Source organism: Colobus angolensis, unplaced genomic scaffold, assembly GCF_000951035.1.
Source record: "Colobus angolensis palliatus isolate OR3802 unplaced genomic scaffold, Cang.pa_1.0 Scaffold475, whole genome shotgun sequence".
Lineage (NCBI taxonomy): Eukaryota > Metazoa > Chordata > Mammalia > Primates > Cercopithecidae > Colobus > Colobus angolensis.
Genome location: NW_012118210.1, coordinates 405,277 through 423,298, shown reverse-complemented (window position 1 = coordinate 423,298; position 18,022 = coordinate 405,277). Strand labels below are relative to the sequence as shown.

The 18,022-nt window shown below is 42.8% G+C and overlaps 1 protein-coding gene across 9 annotated transcripts in view; it reads right to left on the bottom strand.

Moving 5' to 3' along the window:
• LOC105523793 (cytochrome c oxidase assembly factor 1 homolog) overlaps positions 1 to 18,022 on the bottom strand; it is a 126,951-nt gene that overhangs the window by 34,920 nt on the left and 74,009 nt on the right. For 4 of the 9 annotated variants that reach the window (XR_001003648.1, XR_001003647.1, XM_011958789.1 and 1 more), the window contains exons 2-4: positions 4,975 to 5,027; positions 2,741 to 2,840; positions 469 to 617 (exon numbers count right to left, since the gene is read on the bottom strand). Coding sequence is in view for 6 of the 9 variants with exons in the window: in XM_011958789.1 (XP_011814179.1) it covers positions 469 to 617; positions 2,741 to 2,840; positions 4,975 to 4,989 (264 nt within the window). In the remaining 3 variants the exon portion in view is untranslated. Of the gene's footprint in view, positions 1 to 468; positions 618 to 2,740; positions 2,841 to 4,974; positions 5,035 to 5,806; positions 5,984 to 6,855; positions 7,083 to 8,088; positions 8,169 to 12,330; positions 12,426 to 18,022 lie in introns of those variants that run through there. The other 5 variants (XM_011958792.1, XM_011958791.1, XM_011958790.1 and 2 more) reach the window with 5 other exon arrangements.

Here is an 18,022-nt window from a genome sequence, read left to right as displayed (position 1 = left end):
TGATTGATTGATAGACAGACAGACAGATAGGCAGGCAGAGAGATAGAGACAGGGTCTTGCTGTGTTGCCCAGGCTGGTCTCAAACTCCAGGGCTCAAGCTATCCTCTTACCTCAGCCTCCCAGAGTGCTGAGAGCTATCAAAGCCAACATGGTAGCAAACCGCCACTGGTCATTTCTCTACTACCTTCAATTCAAGATGGTGACTTCAGCATACCCACTGCATTCCCTGCCACATCAATTCCCCAGAATGGAAGAAAAGTATATAGAAATATATCTATAATATAAAATATATTTTATATAAACATTAAAATCCATAATAAAAAAACTTTTTTTTAGAGGTGCTAAACCTAGCTTTACTTAGTGGATTTTCCCATCCCAAATCCGTAACTCCATGACTTTCCAGGAGACAGTAGACTCTCCTCTCCTTCAGCAGGCACCAGCCTGCAGTTCACAGGGAAAGCACGCTACCTTGGCATCAGCAATGTCCACGAAGTTTTCCCTGTCGGTGAGCTTGAGATAATGGATGTTGAGAGGAGGGCCCAGAGCTTCCTGTGCCTCGGGATGGCTCTGCAGCTGCTCCATTGCCAACTTGTAATATAAACCCCTGGAATGAAGCTCTAAGGACGAAAGACACACTTATTTTCCTTATTGAACTTGGTCAGGTAGAATCTACTACAAAGAAAATCAAATAATACAATTGACATACAGGGCAGAAACAGAAACATGAAATTTGTGGATGGACGAATAATTAGGACCATCTACTCTAAACTGTCCATTTTACAGACTCAAAAACCAAAGCACAGGCAGGCAGTGTTTTGCAGGGATGTGCAGATGACCTTGGGCCTTGACCTCATGCAGACCCTTTCTGCTTCACCTCATTTCTACCCTCACTCATTGCCTTATTTCTACACCTAAGGGGTTTGATCAGCTCTTCCCTAAGTTTCCTCTCAAGTCTCTAAGTTTCCTCTAAAGTCCTATGATTCCATGACTTGTTCAAAGTGACACAGCTGGTCCATGGCAAAGCCGAGGCCAGAAGCCATGACACCTGATCTAAACATTGCCTGTTCCACTAACATGAGATGTAAAATAGGCCACAACATTAACAAAACCCTCAGGCCAAGAAACAGGATATGAGAATGTTCACTCATTGAGATTTAAGCCAACATTTCAAGTCAAACTGCTCTCAGTCTCAGGAATCATTCTGAGACCACAGGCTACCTGGGAACTCTGGGCAGCACCTCCCAGAAGCTGTAAGTTCTAATAATCAGCTGCCCGAAGGAGGGAGCACAGGCAGGCTTCCCAAGCAGGCTGTTCAGTTTGGCCACAGAAAGTGCTTCCCTTCTGAAGGTCCCATCACACTAATGAAGGGAAAGGTGACCTGACCCTGGAGAGGCCAAGGGAATCCCCCTCCTGGGCTGCTTCCAGGAACAGGGATACAGGGAATACCACAGGAATGAACACGGTGCCAGCCATGATAGGAAAAGAAGGGACAGAAGCAGAGTCCAGACAGGTAACCTTTATTGAGTGATTTCTATGGCCAGGCACTGTTCTCAGTACTTCACACATCTCACAATGTTCAATAGCTCTCGTGTTGTGAGATTCAATTCTCACCTCATGCACAGGCACTAATATTACCACACATCACACCAATAAGGTAACTAACGCCCAGAAAGGTGACGGACTCCCCCATAAGGCCACATAGCTGGTCAAGAGCTGGAGCCAAGATTCAACCATTCAACCCAGGCAGTCGGCTGCAGTGCCCAGGTCTCACCGACTTAGCAGCCTCCTAAGGGAGAAAGGCTGCCACACCAGAAGGCTGAACCCTGACCCAAAAATGCACCCATTCCTCTCATGTCCTGCCCCTGTCCTTTGGCAGAGGGAAGAGGAGGCCAAATTATTCAGTCTAAATCATTCCTGGGAATGCTCATCTCAAGCCCCCTCCAGACTCAGCAACTCCACCAACTCTGCAGGAAGGTGCAGAGAGGCTGCAGAGGACACTGGAGCCTGTTTGCTTGTCTGCTGGTGACACTCACATCCTGGGAAGAAGTGAAAATGTTGCAGAATGGATGAGGAGCCAAGCTGCGTGAGGATAAAGGAGCCTTAAAAAAGTCAGTCTGGAAAAAACTGCTGCCGCTTTGCCACCAGTAGCATTAAAATGACCTTAAATGTCCTGGCTGCTGACAGTAACTGTGGCCTGTCTTTACAAATTCAAATTTGAGTGCAGTGGGGCTGGAAGCTGCATGTGTCGGGATTTTGCCATCGTGGTCTCTGCTTTTATTTTCTGCCCCTGTCAGAGTCCCTTGCTTGTGGTCCCTCCTCCATTAAATCAACAGCAGAGAATGAAAGTGCAACAAAGGCTGACAACACTGGACGCATACTCACAGCTTTCCCCACCTGTGAACCATCTGGTATTCCCCTTCCCTCTGTCCTTTCTTTATATAATCTCAGAATCTTGATGGAGCCACTGTGTGTGCACTGGACTGAAAGCCCACCGTGCTTTGCTAGGCTTCTTATGCAAATGAGTCCTGGTCCTTTCATTTGTACTCGTTGCTCCTGGAAAAACTGAGATTACAGGATACAGAGGAAGCTACAGCCAATGAAATGGTGGACTAGCCTTTAAAATCACCCTCTCCTCCTTCTCTAATCTAAAGAAAACATCTCAAGTATTTCCTCTGATAGAGGAGCAGGAGCAGGATTGCTAGGAGGAGGTCAGGCTGCACGTGGCTTGCAGGATACTTACTTTGTATGAGGTAATACACAAGGGCAAAGCCCCCAGCACCGAACACACCGCCGAAAAGGACCTTTATTCCCAGAGGAATTGACTGCCTGCTTCCTGGATACTTAAAAACAAAAGATACAAATTTATTGTAGGATTCCCTGTTTTGTGCCAAGGGGATTTGCCTGGCGTGGGCCCCTTAAGGAAAGAAGCATTAAGGAAGTCAGCAAGGAGGCCAGACCGCCCTCCCTCATTTGCTTCCTTTCCAAATGCCAGGGTTGGTTCTGGAGCCAAACTGAGTGCCCTTCTGAGGGTGCCCTCTCAAGAGTGGCCCATGTCCAGGACCCATGCTGTGGGGGCCCTGCCGCCCCCAGCCGGCCCAGCACAGAGCAAGCATTCAGCCCACCATCCTGAAAGACAGAGCCCAGACTGTGTGCCAAGCCCTGCGTGGCCAGGAAGCACAACCAGTTTGTCTCAGGCCAACTGGTAAACAGGAAGCTTATCCTTTGTGGCAATGGCTGGTCCTTATAAGCCTGCAAATGGGCTGGAGCTGTCACTGGCTCCTTTCTTTCATATTTTGAAAAATGCCCCACCCTTGGGATGAGGAAACTTTGGTTATGACTTTCAGGCTGAATGAACAGATGGAGGGATGCCAGCTCAGCAAATACAGCACACCACATCCACCCTGGCTTTAGCTCCTGTCCCCTGAAGGCCTGGGTGGGGCCGGGAGCAGCAGTGGACTCCCTGGAGCCAACTCTCCTTCCTGGTGGCCATTTAACCACTGCTCACAGCGGCCTGAGGCTTTCTGAAGAGTGTAAGATACCTGACCATAAAACAGTAGGACGTGGGCTATAGGAGTAGGACAGGAAAGGACAGGAGAGGGGGTCACAATGCAAATGCCCACAGGGCCAAACAGGTCACATAAAAGACAGCAGACGCTGCAAAGACAAGGACGTAAGGCCCAGCCAAGAAGACAGCTTCAACCTGGCTCCAGCTGACTGTGGCTATGTGGCCCCAGTCTCAACGGATCTTTCCATTTTTCAAGAGGGGTCAGAAATCTGATTTTTTTTTTTTTTTAAAATGTGAAATTGCCTGGATTCTAAATGCTGACAAACCAATTTTTAAAAATTGCTAACAAAATGCATTTGTGAATCAAATTATTTCTGTGGGTTTTCAGTTTGCTTTGACCATCAGCGCATCCCAACCCTAAGTGAGATTTAGGTAAATTCCTGTCTGTCTTTGCTGACATTTCTCCAACACGAATAGAGATTTTGGACAGACAAGGAAATTCCGGTTTTAGATAAAGGAAAAAACTCCGTAAGTATTTGTGCCCCTACTTGAAGATTTAACCTTAGATTTTAATTGTGCTCCTTTCACAAAACAAAGCCTCTGATGTGCCCTAACGGGGTCAGAGGTAACGCAGTGCAGAAAAGTTAGGTATGATGTGAGTTCCTTTGCTGGCTGCAACACATTCTCACCATCTGCTTCTCCACCTTCCAGAACACAGAGTAACAACTAATTGTCTACTCATCATTTCTGAAAACTTGAATGTAAAGGAATCCATAGAAACCCTGTTGGAGGAAGTTCCTCAGGGAGACATTCTTTCTGAGAACTAATACCTAAACATACCCTTGAATCAGGCTACGGGTGACCAGTTCTATACTAAAATATTTAATCCAGGTTTATGTATATAAAGGGCTTTGATCAATTTAACAAATGAAGGAGGGTGACATTTTAGATTATCTTTGTATTATCTGCTTATATGCTGTTTTGTTTAACTAAGAAATGGCTGTTGAAACCACAAACAAATGTACAGCAACTGCTGTGAGAGTTCTAGCTAGTGCCCTATAATATGTAAGAGTATCAAAATGAGTGTAAAGTCAATTACAGTAATGTGATCTGGGAAAAGCCATTTAGTTCTCATAATGAAAACGGTCAGAGCATCTCTGAAGAATGTATTAGTCAGATCTTGCTTAATTTGAAGAGAGCTCAACAGGGTGAGGCAGCCAGACTGGGTTATGCAGACGTTCCCAGAGTGTTACAGCTTCCAATGCCCGCATGAGACACCAGAGAAAGACAAAGCCGGAAACAATGCAGAAAATGCCCCTCCCATCCCTCCTGTGAAGTTAAAGCACACGTGAACCCTAAAGACCAGGAGAAGCCCGGAACTATTCAGGGAGTGACTTTCTTCTATTGTCTAACTCGAGAATACCCTGGCACGTTCTAGTGGGGAACTTGGTCCCAGAACATTCCATTACCTTTTGCCACATCATAGCACAACTCTCTTGAAAATCAGCAAATGCAAGTTGTCCTGCAATTAGAAAAGATTTTACATTAAAATCATTTTTTAAAGCCCAATTCTCTCTAGTCTCATACAGCCAAGATTTATTACCAATCCAAGCTTTAGAATATGAACAAGAAGTTAAATTTAAACTCTAAAACAAGCCTTATCTGAGAAAGGCCCTGGTTTTTCCCCCTTCTGCCAAATTAGGAAGAAAAAACAAAGCCTGCGGGTTTCCTGTTTGTGTCCTATGTACTTTTTGTTACAGCAACCAAAGAACCCGTGTGCGCGAGGGAGAACTGCAGGCAGCAAGTGCTTTGACCACAGCGCAAACACGGGGCCAATCAGCAGGTGGCTGGACCCGCAGAAGCAAGATGCTAGCAATAAAAGCTGTACATGACAGAGTGAAAACAGCACTTCACAGTTAAAAAGAAACAATAGTACAGTAAATGCATATATAAACTTTAACAATATTGACAATACCTAACCTAACACTTCTCTTACTATTATGTGTCTTGTACTCTTCTAAGCACTTTACATAATTCATTTAATTCTCACAAGCCTTTGAAGTAGGAACTATTATCATCACCCTCATTTTACAGATGAGTAAACTGAGGCACAGAGAGGTTAAGTAATATGCCCAAAGGTGCACTAATAAGTGAGTAAGTGGTAGAATGGGGATTCAAACTCATGGAGTCTAGCTCCAGCATCTGCTCTTTCACCCACTGTGGTACACTAGCTTTAAGATATCTAATTAAAGCAATATTGAAACGTCAAAACAGTGTCTCTGAGCTAAAATATATTCTTACTGTTCAGTGTAAAAGTCCTTGGCAGGCGTGCCTTTCCTGCTATTTTTCCAGACAAGGTAGATACATATTTGTACCTTCATTCCTTCTTTTGTTTAGCAAATGGTTACTGAGGGTCTGATCTGGTCAGACTGTAAGAATATAAAAACAGTATCAAGATATAAGGAATTTTCCTTAGTCCTGAAGGGAATACAGACAATTAAACAAATAATTATCACATAGACCTATCACATACAACTGCACAGGTATGCACTGCACAACCCTTGTAGAGCACCATGCACATTAGAGACATCAAAGATGTCTGTCTTTATTAAGACGGTTTGCCAACAGCTGGAAGTACTATGAAGTATCTTGCAGAAGGGGTGGGTGTCTTTTTCTAATTTGCACAAAGGTGCCTTCGGGCTAGCAGCAGCCTGGTTAGTGCAACCAGATATATGCACCAAGAGAGGAAGTAACACTCAGGAAGTGGTCGACCCTGCTGCAGGGAATCAGCGGAGGTTTCACAGAAGTTTACCGAGAAGAGAAAGGTGAAAGAGTGGGAGAACAGCTTCAGATCCAGGAAATGACAAAGGCAGAGTGGACAGAAACAAGAACTGAAGTGTAAAGTGCAGGAGAGGAGCCACAGGAAACAGGTCCGGAAACGGAGGGGCGGCAGCATAGGGGGTGATTACTGCTAAGAAAGACCCTCGACCCTGAGCTGTCGGACTCTGCAGATGAGGGGCTACAGAAAAATCTCTCTGGGACAGAGGGGTGGGCAGATGCGGGGAGAGAAGGCAATGCAGCAGTGCTGCCAGGGGACAGCAGAGCCCAGAGCTACGACCGAGGTGGCAAGTGTGCCGCAGAATGGTGGTGTCTTAAAATATTTAGGATGGGTATTATTTATTTATTTACTTATTTTTATACTTGCTCATTCCAAAAAGGATGATGGAGCTAACAAAGATACATACTTTAGAAGAGAAGAAAACAGATAGATGAGGAAATGAAGATAAATGAAAAATAATATTCAGAAAAGAAATAAGGCTGAAATAAAGTTAGAGCACAATAGGACATACTGTTATTCACTAGGTATTTCCTCAAGGCGCCACATATTTGACATGGCTTCCTATCTGCTCAGCAGACAGGGAAGCTTGAGGAGCTACAAGGTCCAGAGTGTCCGTGGGGAAAGGCAAATCTACCACTGAGTCAGAAGACAACAGCTGCTAAGAAAACATGAAGCCTCAGAAAGCCCTCGCCAAGACTCAGATTCTCTCGAGTGACTGGTGTCGCAAACATCCTGAGAATTAAAAACAAGATCACAAAAATAAAAAGTTCCCAACTACCAAATGACTATGTTTTATAACATCCAACTATGAAAGCCACATTCATACTCCCCCACCAACAAAAAAACAAAACAAAAAAACAGAAGAATTATTTTACAAGCAGTCAAAAGAGTGAGGACTCAAGAGTGCTTAGGCAGTGAGGATCAACCAAGTCTCCCCAGAGCCCTTCCACGTCAAAGAAGGGGTTGGGGTGTGAGTGGTGGGCAGGAAATGGGTTCAGGAGTGAGTCGGGGGTAGCAAGAGCTCCTTTCCTGCCCCTTCAGTTGCCTTTTGAAGAGTGTTAAGTATTCCCCGACCTCACAAAAATACAAAAATTAGAAAAGGCACTGCAGAGGAATAGAGATGGATTTCACGCTAACTGCAGGAATGTTACCTCTTAGAACTAGTCTTCTAGTAAGAAGCGAAAATTTAAAAATGTGATGTGCCAGTCTCTGCAATAAACTCAAGTTCAATCAGTCTACTACGCTGCCAAATAAGGGCAGATTTATTTGCTTAACAGTTCGCCAAAAGGCAAGGGTTGCATCTGCATTGAAAATCAAGGAACTTGTTAGCCACAGGAAGGTGGCACAAAGCACTGGCCAAGGTCTCTTAGGAAAGCAGTCTTAGCTCTGCTCTGATACACAAAGGGGTGACTTTGGCCTCCAAAGGCAAATAGTTTACAAACCTTTTCCAAAGTACTAACCCCTTTCTAGAGCCAAAGAACAGTCTGCTGAACAGATGCAGCAGACGCTCGAGCTGGCACAGGCTGGAGGATCCTGTCAGCCTCCCTTCAGCCCGGACCAGAGGAAGCATCACCAGGGGGATCAACAGAACAGCCAGGGAGTTCAAGCCATAGACAGGATCCCACAAGGGAAGGGTGGAAGCAGGCAGGTGGTGCAACTTCAAGCTGGGAAGCACACCAGAATCACAGGAAGAGCTTAAAAAAAAAAAAGGCCAGGTGCGGTGGCTCATGCCTGTAATCCCCACCTTTCAGGAGGCCAAGGCAGGAAGATCATTTGAGCCCAGGAGTTCAAGACCAGCCGGGGTAACATGGCAGAACCCAATCTTTACAAAAAATACAAAAATCAGTCAGGTGTAGTGGCGTGCACCTGTGGTCCCAGCTACTCAGGAAGCTGAGGCAGGCGGATGGCTTGAGCCCAGGAGTGGAGGTCGCCAAGAGCCGAGACCATGCCGCTGCACTCCAGCCTGGACGACAAAGCAAGACCCTGTTTGAAAACAAACAAGGCAGATGTCCAGGCCACATCTAGACCAATTAAAATAGAATCGACAGGGGCAAGACCCAGACAATGGTGGTTTTTAACCTTCTCAAGTAATTGCAATATGCAGCTGGGCTTGGGAACCAGTGGTATACTGGGAACAAAGCACATAAAGCAGCATTACAGGTAGCTGAAGCAGGAGCAGGGTCAAAAGCCCGGCTATGAACACTGGCCATGTGACATTCCCAGTAGGCCTATTAACACCCAGAGTCCTCTAAAGCAGTGCTTTGCCAAGCATAACCTATTCACTTCACCTCTGCTCCTCTGGGTAACATGGCTGGCCTGGCTTGTCCTACATCTGGGTAACTACTCTGGGCCAGGCACCATGCAGGATGTTTTATATGCACTACTCCTATTTCCTAAAATAATCATAAAAGGTAGATATTATTTTTGCCTTTCTGAACTAAAAAAAAAAGCCTTAAGAAAGGTTCTGAAACTTGCTTACGGTCATGCAGCTATTCCCTGTCAGAACTATCACATGCATCTGACTCCAGAGGCCATGGTTTCTCCACTAAGCCAAGACCATGGATTTCAGAACAACCAGCTTCTCACACAGGTAGGATGTGCTGTCCAGAAGCCATTTCCATCTGCCAGAAGCAAATCACTGCTACACTGGGAAAGTTTTAATCAATATATCTCCAAGTTATAGTTTAAGGGAACATGGTAAAACAAAGAGATACAAAATCACTTAGCGACTACTGGGAGGAAATGGAAAGATGGTTCCTCCCTATTGTTGAATGGGCACGGCTCATTGCTACTGCCACCCCGCGGATTACATATCGTTCAGCCTTTAAAAATCAAAAAATTGTCAAGGGCCATGGTAGAGGGGCTGGGGGGGGTGGCAGAACGATAGTACAGAGAATTATGCTTAAGACAATAGAAATTTAAAAAGTAAGGCAATATAAATTGAAATGAAAAAGAATAAGAAACAAAACCCAAAAGGCCGAAAATAAAGATTAAAAATTTGGCATTTAAGAAAAAGAAGTATGAATGGCAAAAACAAAATAAAAGAAGATTAAACTTTTTTGAAGAATGAAATGTCTCAAATGTAAGGTAAGGGAGACAAAAGGATAGTACCAAAAAACATAATGATAAAAGCATGCAAGTAAACATGATAAAAGTTTTTTTTTTTTAAGTAAAAGACTATGAAATTAAGCATTTTAAAAATTAAGCATACAAATGTTAGCACTGACTTTTTAACCTCATTTTGGCTCTGAAATCATGGAATAACTTGAATGCTTGTAGAGGAAAGGCTTACTGTAACCTTTTATTCTTAATCACAAGGCAAGCTCCCTTTGTTGAGCTGAGTTAAGGATGTTAATAAAAGGCTGTCCAACACCTTTCTACAGGTTGGCGCAAAAGTAATTGCGGTTTTCGCCATTGAAAGTACTGGCGAAAACCACAATTACTTTTGCGCCAACCTAATATCAGAGATATCTGTTACTCATCCCATGGAAACCAAGACTGCCTGGAGAGAGGGTCCCTGTGCCAATGGGAAGGATTAACAATTTTTTTAAAGATTAATAAACTGTAAGATGAAGGAAGATGCCATTTAGTTTAAGAGGGCATCAAGCTACCATTTCCTGATATGACTTCACAAATTCCATTTAAAATACCTATAAAGATACACACAAGAAAAGACAGAAAGTAGGGCCTGCTTGGAACCATAACAAGTTGCAAAAGTCTAAGGAAATTTCCACTAACCACAATGTAAGTGAAGAGAGAAAGAGAAACATGTCCATGGACAAGTGAACCCTGGCCCAGCTGGCCAGAAAGTATGTGGGGAAATAGTTTGGCCCTTCACCTCTCTCCACACCCAGCTCAAAGTTTCTCAGTTTGTAGCAATCAGGAAACAGGCTGGCCAGCCCCAAACTGGGTATGAATCCTGTTTCCAGGGACAGCCATTGTCATTTCCCCACCCTACTCTGTTTCTATACCCATTCAGAGACTACACTCCTAAGTAAACCCAGCAGTAAGGAGACGCAGGACTGGCAGCGATGCAATAACAAACTCACTCTAAGAAATAAAAGAATATGGAGGGCTGGGCGCGGTGGCTCAAGCCTGTAATCCCAGCACTTTGGGAGGCCGAGACGGGCGGATCACGAGGTCAGGAGATCGAGACCATCCTGGCACGGTGAAACCCCGTCTCTATTAAAAATACAAAAAATCATCCAGGCGTGGTGGTGGGCGCCTGTAGTCCCAACTACTCGGGAAGCTGAGGCAGGAGAATGGGGTGAACCTGGGAGGCGGAGCTTGCAGTGTGAGCCAAGATTGCGCCACTGCACTCCAGCCTGGGCGACAGAGCAAGACTCCGTCTCAAAAAAAAAAAAAAAAAGAATATGGAGAAAAATATTGCTTTGGGTACTCAACTGGTTGTAGAAAGACTGCCTATAAGAACCACACATGATGGGAAAAAAGGACACTACACACTAAAGAAAGAAAGGGAAGAAACTCAAATAAGGAGTGATTTCAAGGAACTCACAAACTAGAATTAAAACAGCAGAAAGCCAAATTCATAATGAAGTCATATTCAGGAAGTTATTGGAAAAAATCCAAATGTATAATGAAAGAACAAGAATATAAAAATGAAGAGCAAGAAAATGGCAAGTGGAGATTTAGAAACTAAGATCTATTCAACAGATCATTGCTTCTGGTGTTAAATAACTAGAGTAAATGCAAGATGAGATAAAACAAAAATGATACTAAAAGAAAACCTGAAAAAAGACAAAAATGTAGAGCATGTTCCAGTTCCATTCACCAACACCTCCTGGTAAAATTTTACATACCATTTTCCCAAAAGGTATACCAACAAAGGATGACATATTGGAGTAGCCTTAGGTTTCTATGTAACTACAAATTCCTGAGAATAAAGGCCCAACCAAACTGTGTGAAGAGGAAAACATTATAAATTTGGGACAAACTCAAGATACTATATAATCTATACAGACATCCTGAAAACATTATTTGAAAACATATTGCAACTTACTGAAAAAAAAGCCAAATTCCTTAAAAATAATAGCATATTAGGACTAGCAGCATGAACTGAGACCAATTAAATTAGTTTAATTCAAATAATTATTGTTTACTTATAAAATGAACAGAAACATCTAGTGCTTTATTATTTTACTTTTTATTATTTTAATTATTTTTAGTATTTTAGACAGAATTTCACTATGTTGCCCAGGCTGGTCTTCAATTCCTGGCCTCCAGTAATCCTCCTGCCAAGTACTAGTACTTTTTTAAAAAAGACATACAATATTTAAATTTACAATACAGCCTAAAATTCCAGATATTGCCAGGTGTGGTGGTGGCTCATGCCTCTAATCCCAGCACTTTGGGAGGTCAAGGCGGGCAGATCACTTAAGGTCAGGAGTTCGAGATCAGCCTGGCCAACATGGTGAAACCCCCATCTCTACTAAAAATATAACATCAGCTGGGCGTGGTGGCAGGCGCCTGGAATCCCAGCTACTCAGGAGACTGAGGCAGAAGAATCGTTTGAATCCTGGAGTCAGAGTTTGCAGTGAGCCGAGATTGCACCACTGCACTCTAGCCTCGGAAACAGAGTGAGACTCCATCTCAAAAAAAATAAAAAACTCCAGTATTAACATATAAAATGTAGGTAAAGACAGCCCCAGTGAACCACACCTCCTGATATTTATATCTTCCCCCAATTAATCCGACTGGCCATATGACTTGCTTCAACCAACAGGAGGAGACAGAATTGATGCTGGAACAGTTCCATATCTCCACTTTAAGGAGGCCTGGCAGTTTGCACTTTGGCACTCTTGGGAAGCCTAAGCCACTATATAAGAATTATGGTTATCCTGCTGGTGGGGTTCTTGCTATATAAAAAGACCATGTAAGAAGCCACTTTGTGAGGAAGAGGCCTAAGATGGGTGGGAGGGAGATGCCCCACTGTTCCAATATTCCAGTTGAACCTAGTCATCCCTACCAAGGCACTAGCCATGTGAGTGAACTGTCATGGACATTCTAGTTTAAGTGGACTACCAGATGACTGCAGTACCAGCAGAACATCCATGGGGCAAAAGAACCATCAGCTGATCCAAGTTAACCTATAGAATCATGAAAGATAATAAAATTATTTTAGTTATAAGCTACTACATTTTGACATGATTTGTTATGCAGCAATTGAAAATGAAAATACCTTTTACAATATCTTCTGAAAGAATTTTTAAAAACCTCTTTCAAATATGTTACTTTTTAGAGCAGCAATTTAAAAAGCAAAAAAAGACTTAAAAATAGAAGACTTGGAACATTCAAACAAACAACAGGAGGGTAGAAATATTCAAAGAGTTGAATTTAAGACAAAAAGTAGGCCAGGCATGGTGGTTCATGCCTGTAATCCCAGCACTCTGGAAGGCCAAGGCAGGCAGATCACGAGGTCAAGATATCGAGACCATCCTGGCCAGCAAGGTGAAACCCTGTCTCTACCAAAAATATAAAAATTGGCTGGGCATGGTGGTGCAGCCCTAGTCCCAGCTACTTGGGAGGCTGAGGCAGGAGAATCGCTTGAACCCGAGAGGTGGAGGTTTGCGTGAGCCAAGATCGTGCTACTGCACTCCAGCATGGTGACAGAGCGAGACTCCATCTCAAAAAAAAAAAAAAAGGCAAAAAGTATTTGAGACAAAGATTAACAATAATATAGTAGTCACAAACATAACATAGCAAATATCATTATACCAAAATAGATAAAGCCAAAAACTACCAAAAATATTTAAAAAAGAAAAGAACAGAACTAGAGAGGGAGATCACAGATCGCTTTCCAGGTTTAGCAAATCCAGCTAACAAAAAAGCAGTCAAGGCCGGGCGCAATGGCTCACGCCTGTAATCCCAGCACTTTGGGAGTCCGAAGCAGGAGGATTCTTTGAGCCCAGGAGTTCAAGACCAGGCCTGGGCAACATAGTGAGACCCTATCTCAAAAAGAAATAAAATAAAATATAAAATAAAAATAAACCAGTCAAGAACAGAAAATTTGAGTAATATAGTTTTTACCTTGCAATGTACAACATGTGTATATGTGTTATCTGTGGCGATATATGTGTAAATATTGAGACCTTCCAGTGTCTAGTAGGTAGCTCCCATCCCATAAAGCTTTGTGGGACTGACATAAACCATCCTGTTTTCACTGCCCAGTCCTGTGACTACTTCCTGGAAAGGAAATCTGAACCACTCTGGAGAGGGCAAAGCAAGTGTACAGATTAGCAATTATATATCTTAAACCAACTTCATCTGAACCACAGTGGAAATTTCTCTCATACTACTGCAAGTGGCTAACCATTATCCCTACTTTTGAAAATTACAGTAAAAATTTGAAATTTAAGTTTTAAATTAGAAGATAGAAGATTGACGCCAAATCAGTTTGATGCCGTTTTCAATGAGAATAAAACAAACTGAAAATGTTAACAGTTGTTATCCATTCATTCAATCAACAAATATTTGCCAACTGCATACAAAACCAGGCGCCATGCTAGGCACTGGAAATAAAAAAAGAGAACAAAACAGGTCATTTGTAGATGTTACCCTGTGCTGTAGTGTTAGGAGACAAACAGTAAACAAATAAGATCACTTCAGTTAGTAATAAGTACTTAAAAAAAAAGAAAATAGGGTGTTAAGAGAATAAGAAGAAAAGCCACAGACTGGGAGAAAATATTTACTAAAGACATCTGATGAAAGAATTGTTACCCAAAATATGCAAAGAACTTGTAAAATTCAACAATAAGAAAATGAACAACTTAATTTAAAAAATGGGCAAAAAAGCTAAACAAACATCTCACCAAAGATATACAGAAGGAAATAAGTATATGAAAGGTGCTCAACATTATATGTTTATTAGGAAATTGCAAATTAAAACAACGAGAGGAAGAGGCTGCAGTGAGCCAAGATTGTGCCACTGTACTTCAGCCTGAGCGACAAAGTGTGACTCTGTGTCAAAAAATAAAAATTAAAATAAAAAAATAAAGTCTATTTTATTTATTTATTTTTAAAATGTTACCACTGAAGGCCGGTCGCAGTGGCTCACCTGTAATCCCAGCACTTTGGGAGGCCAAGGCGGGTGGATCACGAGGTCAGGAGATCGAGACCATCTTGGCTAACACAGTGAAACCCTGTCTCCGCTAAAAATACTAAAAATTGGCTGGGCATGGTGGTGGGCACCTGTAATCCCAGGTACTTGGGAGGCTGAGGCAGGAGAATGGCGTGAACACGGGAGGCAGAGCTTGCAGCGAGCCAAGATCGCACCACTGCACTCCAGCCTGGGTGACAGAACTAGACTTTGTTTCAAAAAAAAAAAAAAGTTACCACTGAAAAGAAATTAGCTCAAAGATGTGATAAATGTCATCTGAGAATAAATCAAACCTCTTGAAACTAAGATATAACATAAACACCTGATAAAACGTATGCTAATGTTCACAATGAAATATAAAATCCAAATACTGAATGAAATTGAACTGTTTTCTAAATCGCAGTTTCTTAAGACCAAATAACATAGTAAGGGTTGTTCTCCCTCTAAAATCTGCTCTAATTTCACTCCTACCTCTCGCCAGTGCTATCAAAACCTTGAAATATTCAAGTGGGAAACGCCATGTGAAGACTCTCAAAAATAAGCAAACAAATCAATCACATGACATATACTAGAATATGAAAGGAAGAAGGCGCAATTTTAACGTGGCAGTGAAGAACGGCACCTCTGCCAAGGTGACGTTTAAGTTGAAACTGGAGGGATCATTTGAAAACCAGGGGAAGGGCATGCCAAACACGCCAAGGCCCTGAGGCAGCCACAGCCTCCGTATCTTCAAGAAGCCGAAGGCAGGCCATGAATGAGGTGTGGAAGAGGAGGCCAGTCAAGAGGGCAGGGTCTTCATCATGCAGGTTTTGCAGGTATGGCAGGGAGTCTGGATTTTACTCAAAGCGTAATGAGAAGATGCTGAGGGTTTCAATCAGGCAATGACACAGTATGACTTGTTTTAAGATTTCTCTAGAAAGGACAAGAATGGAAGGAGGGAGTCCAATTAAAAGGCTCCATGGCAGAGTTGGTGGTGGCTTGGACTAGCTGGTAGTAGCAGACCTACAAAGAAGTAAATACACTTGAGATATGAAGCAGAATTAACAGGATGTGTTGACAAATTATTAACAGAATTTGGGGAAAGGGTGAAGGACAAGGCGCATAGCAGAGTGATTTCTGAATGTATCAATATTATCCTTAAACCTCCTTACAAAAAATTTAAGCATTCAAAACTACCATGCAGTTGGAACTTAGTAATGATAAAGAGTCTTCGTGGAAAGTTTTAAACAGAAAACCATGATTTCTAAATCATTAGTCATGACATCTCATCTGCTTGAACAAATACATTTCAAGGCCATTCTCTTGTAGATTTTAAACCACAGCAAGAAGGTATTCAGTACTTTCTAGCACAAAAACTTCATAGAATGGACTCTGATTCACAACCATTTTGCAAATGAGTATGAGTAGGGCAAACCCTATTAAACATTTACTTCAGCATTCCTATTAAGAGCCTCCATTTTAGAAAAAGCAAGCATTTAAAAAATAAAACAATTTGGTATCAGTGACCACAAAAGGAATCTGGGAGGTTTGCGGTTGACTCTTCCCTCCCTAGAGAACCTCCCTTTATTCTCACAGACTCACATATTTGCCTTCTGCTTCTCTGGACAGTCCTCTCCCCTCCCCTGCCTGTTTTATATAGCCCCTCATTCTATGTTAGGGGCTGAACTGTGTCCTCCCAAAATTCATATGTTGAAGCCCTAATCCCCAGGTCCTCAGAACATCACAGTATTAGGAAAAAAGGTCTTTAAAAAGGTAATTAAATTAATATGAGATTTTTCAGGGTGCATCTTAATCCAGTAAGAAATCTGGACTCAGACATACACACGCAAAGAGAAAAGACTACGTGAAGACAAAAGGACAGGGTGGCATCTACAAGCCAAGGCAAGAGGCCTCAGAAGAAACCAAACCTGGTGACACCTTCATCTTCAACTTCTACCTCCAGACCTGTGAGAAAATATATTCCTGTCATTTAAACATTTAAACCACCCAGTCTGTGCTATTCTGTTAATGACGAACCTAGCAAATTGATACACTCTATATACCCTTTCCTACTCCCTGAACCCAAGAACATCTCATTCAAGGGCATGAATCTAGGTCTACTAAAATAATTCCCACCTCTCTATCTCCAGGCCAGGTGTCCCTTCTGCACTTGAAATTCCTAGTAAATACTTCCACAAGTCCCCAGGTGAGCTCCTGCCTTGACCCTCCTCCACTCCACACCAGCTCTCCCCTTCCTGCATTCCCTACTTGGTGAATGGAACCAACCCAGGTGCCTAAATCAGATAGATACCTGGGAGTCATCCTCACAAAAACAAAAGTAGCTTCCATATGTTTACTCAACATGCAAGAGCTTTGCATGTATCTTATCAAATCTTCTTAAGGGTCTTATAAAGCAGGAATTACTCTCCCCATTTTATGAAGAAGTTGAGATTTGGGTTAATTGTCCAGAGCCATTCCTTTAAGAAGTGATAGAGTCAGGATTTGAGCCCAGGTCTGCCTGACTCCAGGGCCTATGCCCCTAACCTAAATTACCCCCAATCTAACCAAGCCCTTCAAACCCATCCAATCTGTTTCCTAAATATCTTTTGGTGTCCACCTCATCTTTATCCCCCAAATGCCCTAATTTGGCCCCCAGTATCTCTTTCAACCAAGGGGTTATCAAGACTGCTCTGCCTTTGGCCTCATTCCTCTCTAGTCTACACTCCTTCTAATACAGAAAACTGATTGTATCACATTCTTCAGTGGCTCCCCATCCTATTCAGAATAAAATCTAAGCTTCTTCGCATTACATGGTCCTACTGCCCAGTTTCCTCACCACATTCTTAAACCCAGCCACGCTCCTGAGTTACACTAAGCAGAACACGGTAAGTGCCACAGGCCCTGGTACTTCCTGTCTACCCTGGCAACCCTAACTACCCTTTAAGTCTCAGCTCAAATGCTAATTATAATGTTAGAAGAGGTCTTTGGCTTACCAAGGCAAACTTAATTCTTCTTTCATGTACACTTTCACAATAGTTACTTCAGTATGCTATGGGTGTTAAATTACCTAATTCTCAACAGACATTTAACTATTTTAAGGCTAGGATTGGGTTTTCCATTTTAGAATGCCTCATATCTAACACATAGAACAGGAGCTCAACAAAATGTTTGTGGCATTAATCTAACAGGATGTTACTAGATTTGTGGTAGGTAAAGAATGGGATTCTACTAAGAAACAGACCTTTCCAGCTCAGGCACAGTGGCTCACACCTGTAATCCCAGCACTTTGGGAGGCCGAGGCAGGCGGATCACAAGGTCAGGAGATAGAGACCATCCTGGCTAACACGGTGAAACCCCGTCTCTATTAAAAATACAAAAAATCATCCAGGCGTGGTGGTGGGCGCCTGTAGTCCCAACTACTCGGGAAGCTGAGGCAGGAGAATGGGGTGAACCTGGGAGGCGGAGCTTGCAGTGTGAGCCAAGATTGCGCCACTGCACTCCACCCTGGGTGACAGAGCGAGACTCCGTCTCAAAAAAAAAAAAAAATTACCCGGGTGTAGTGAGGGGCACCTCTAGTCCCAGC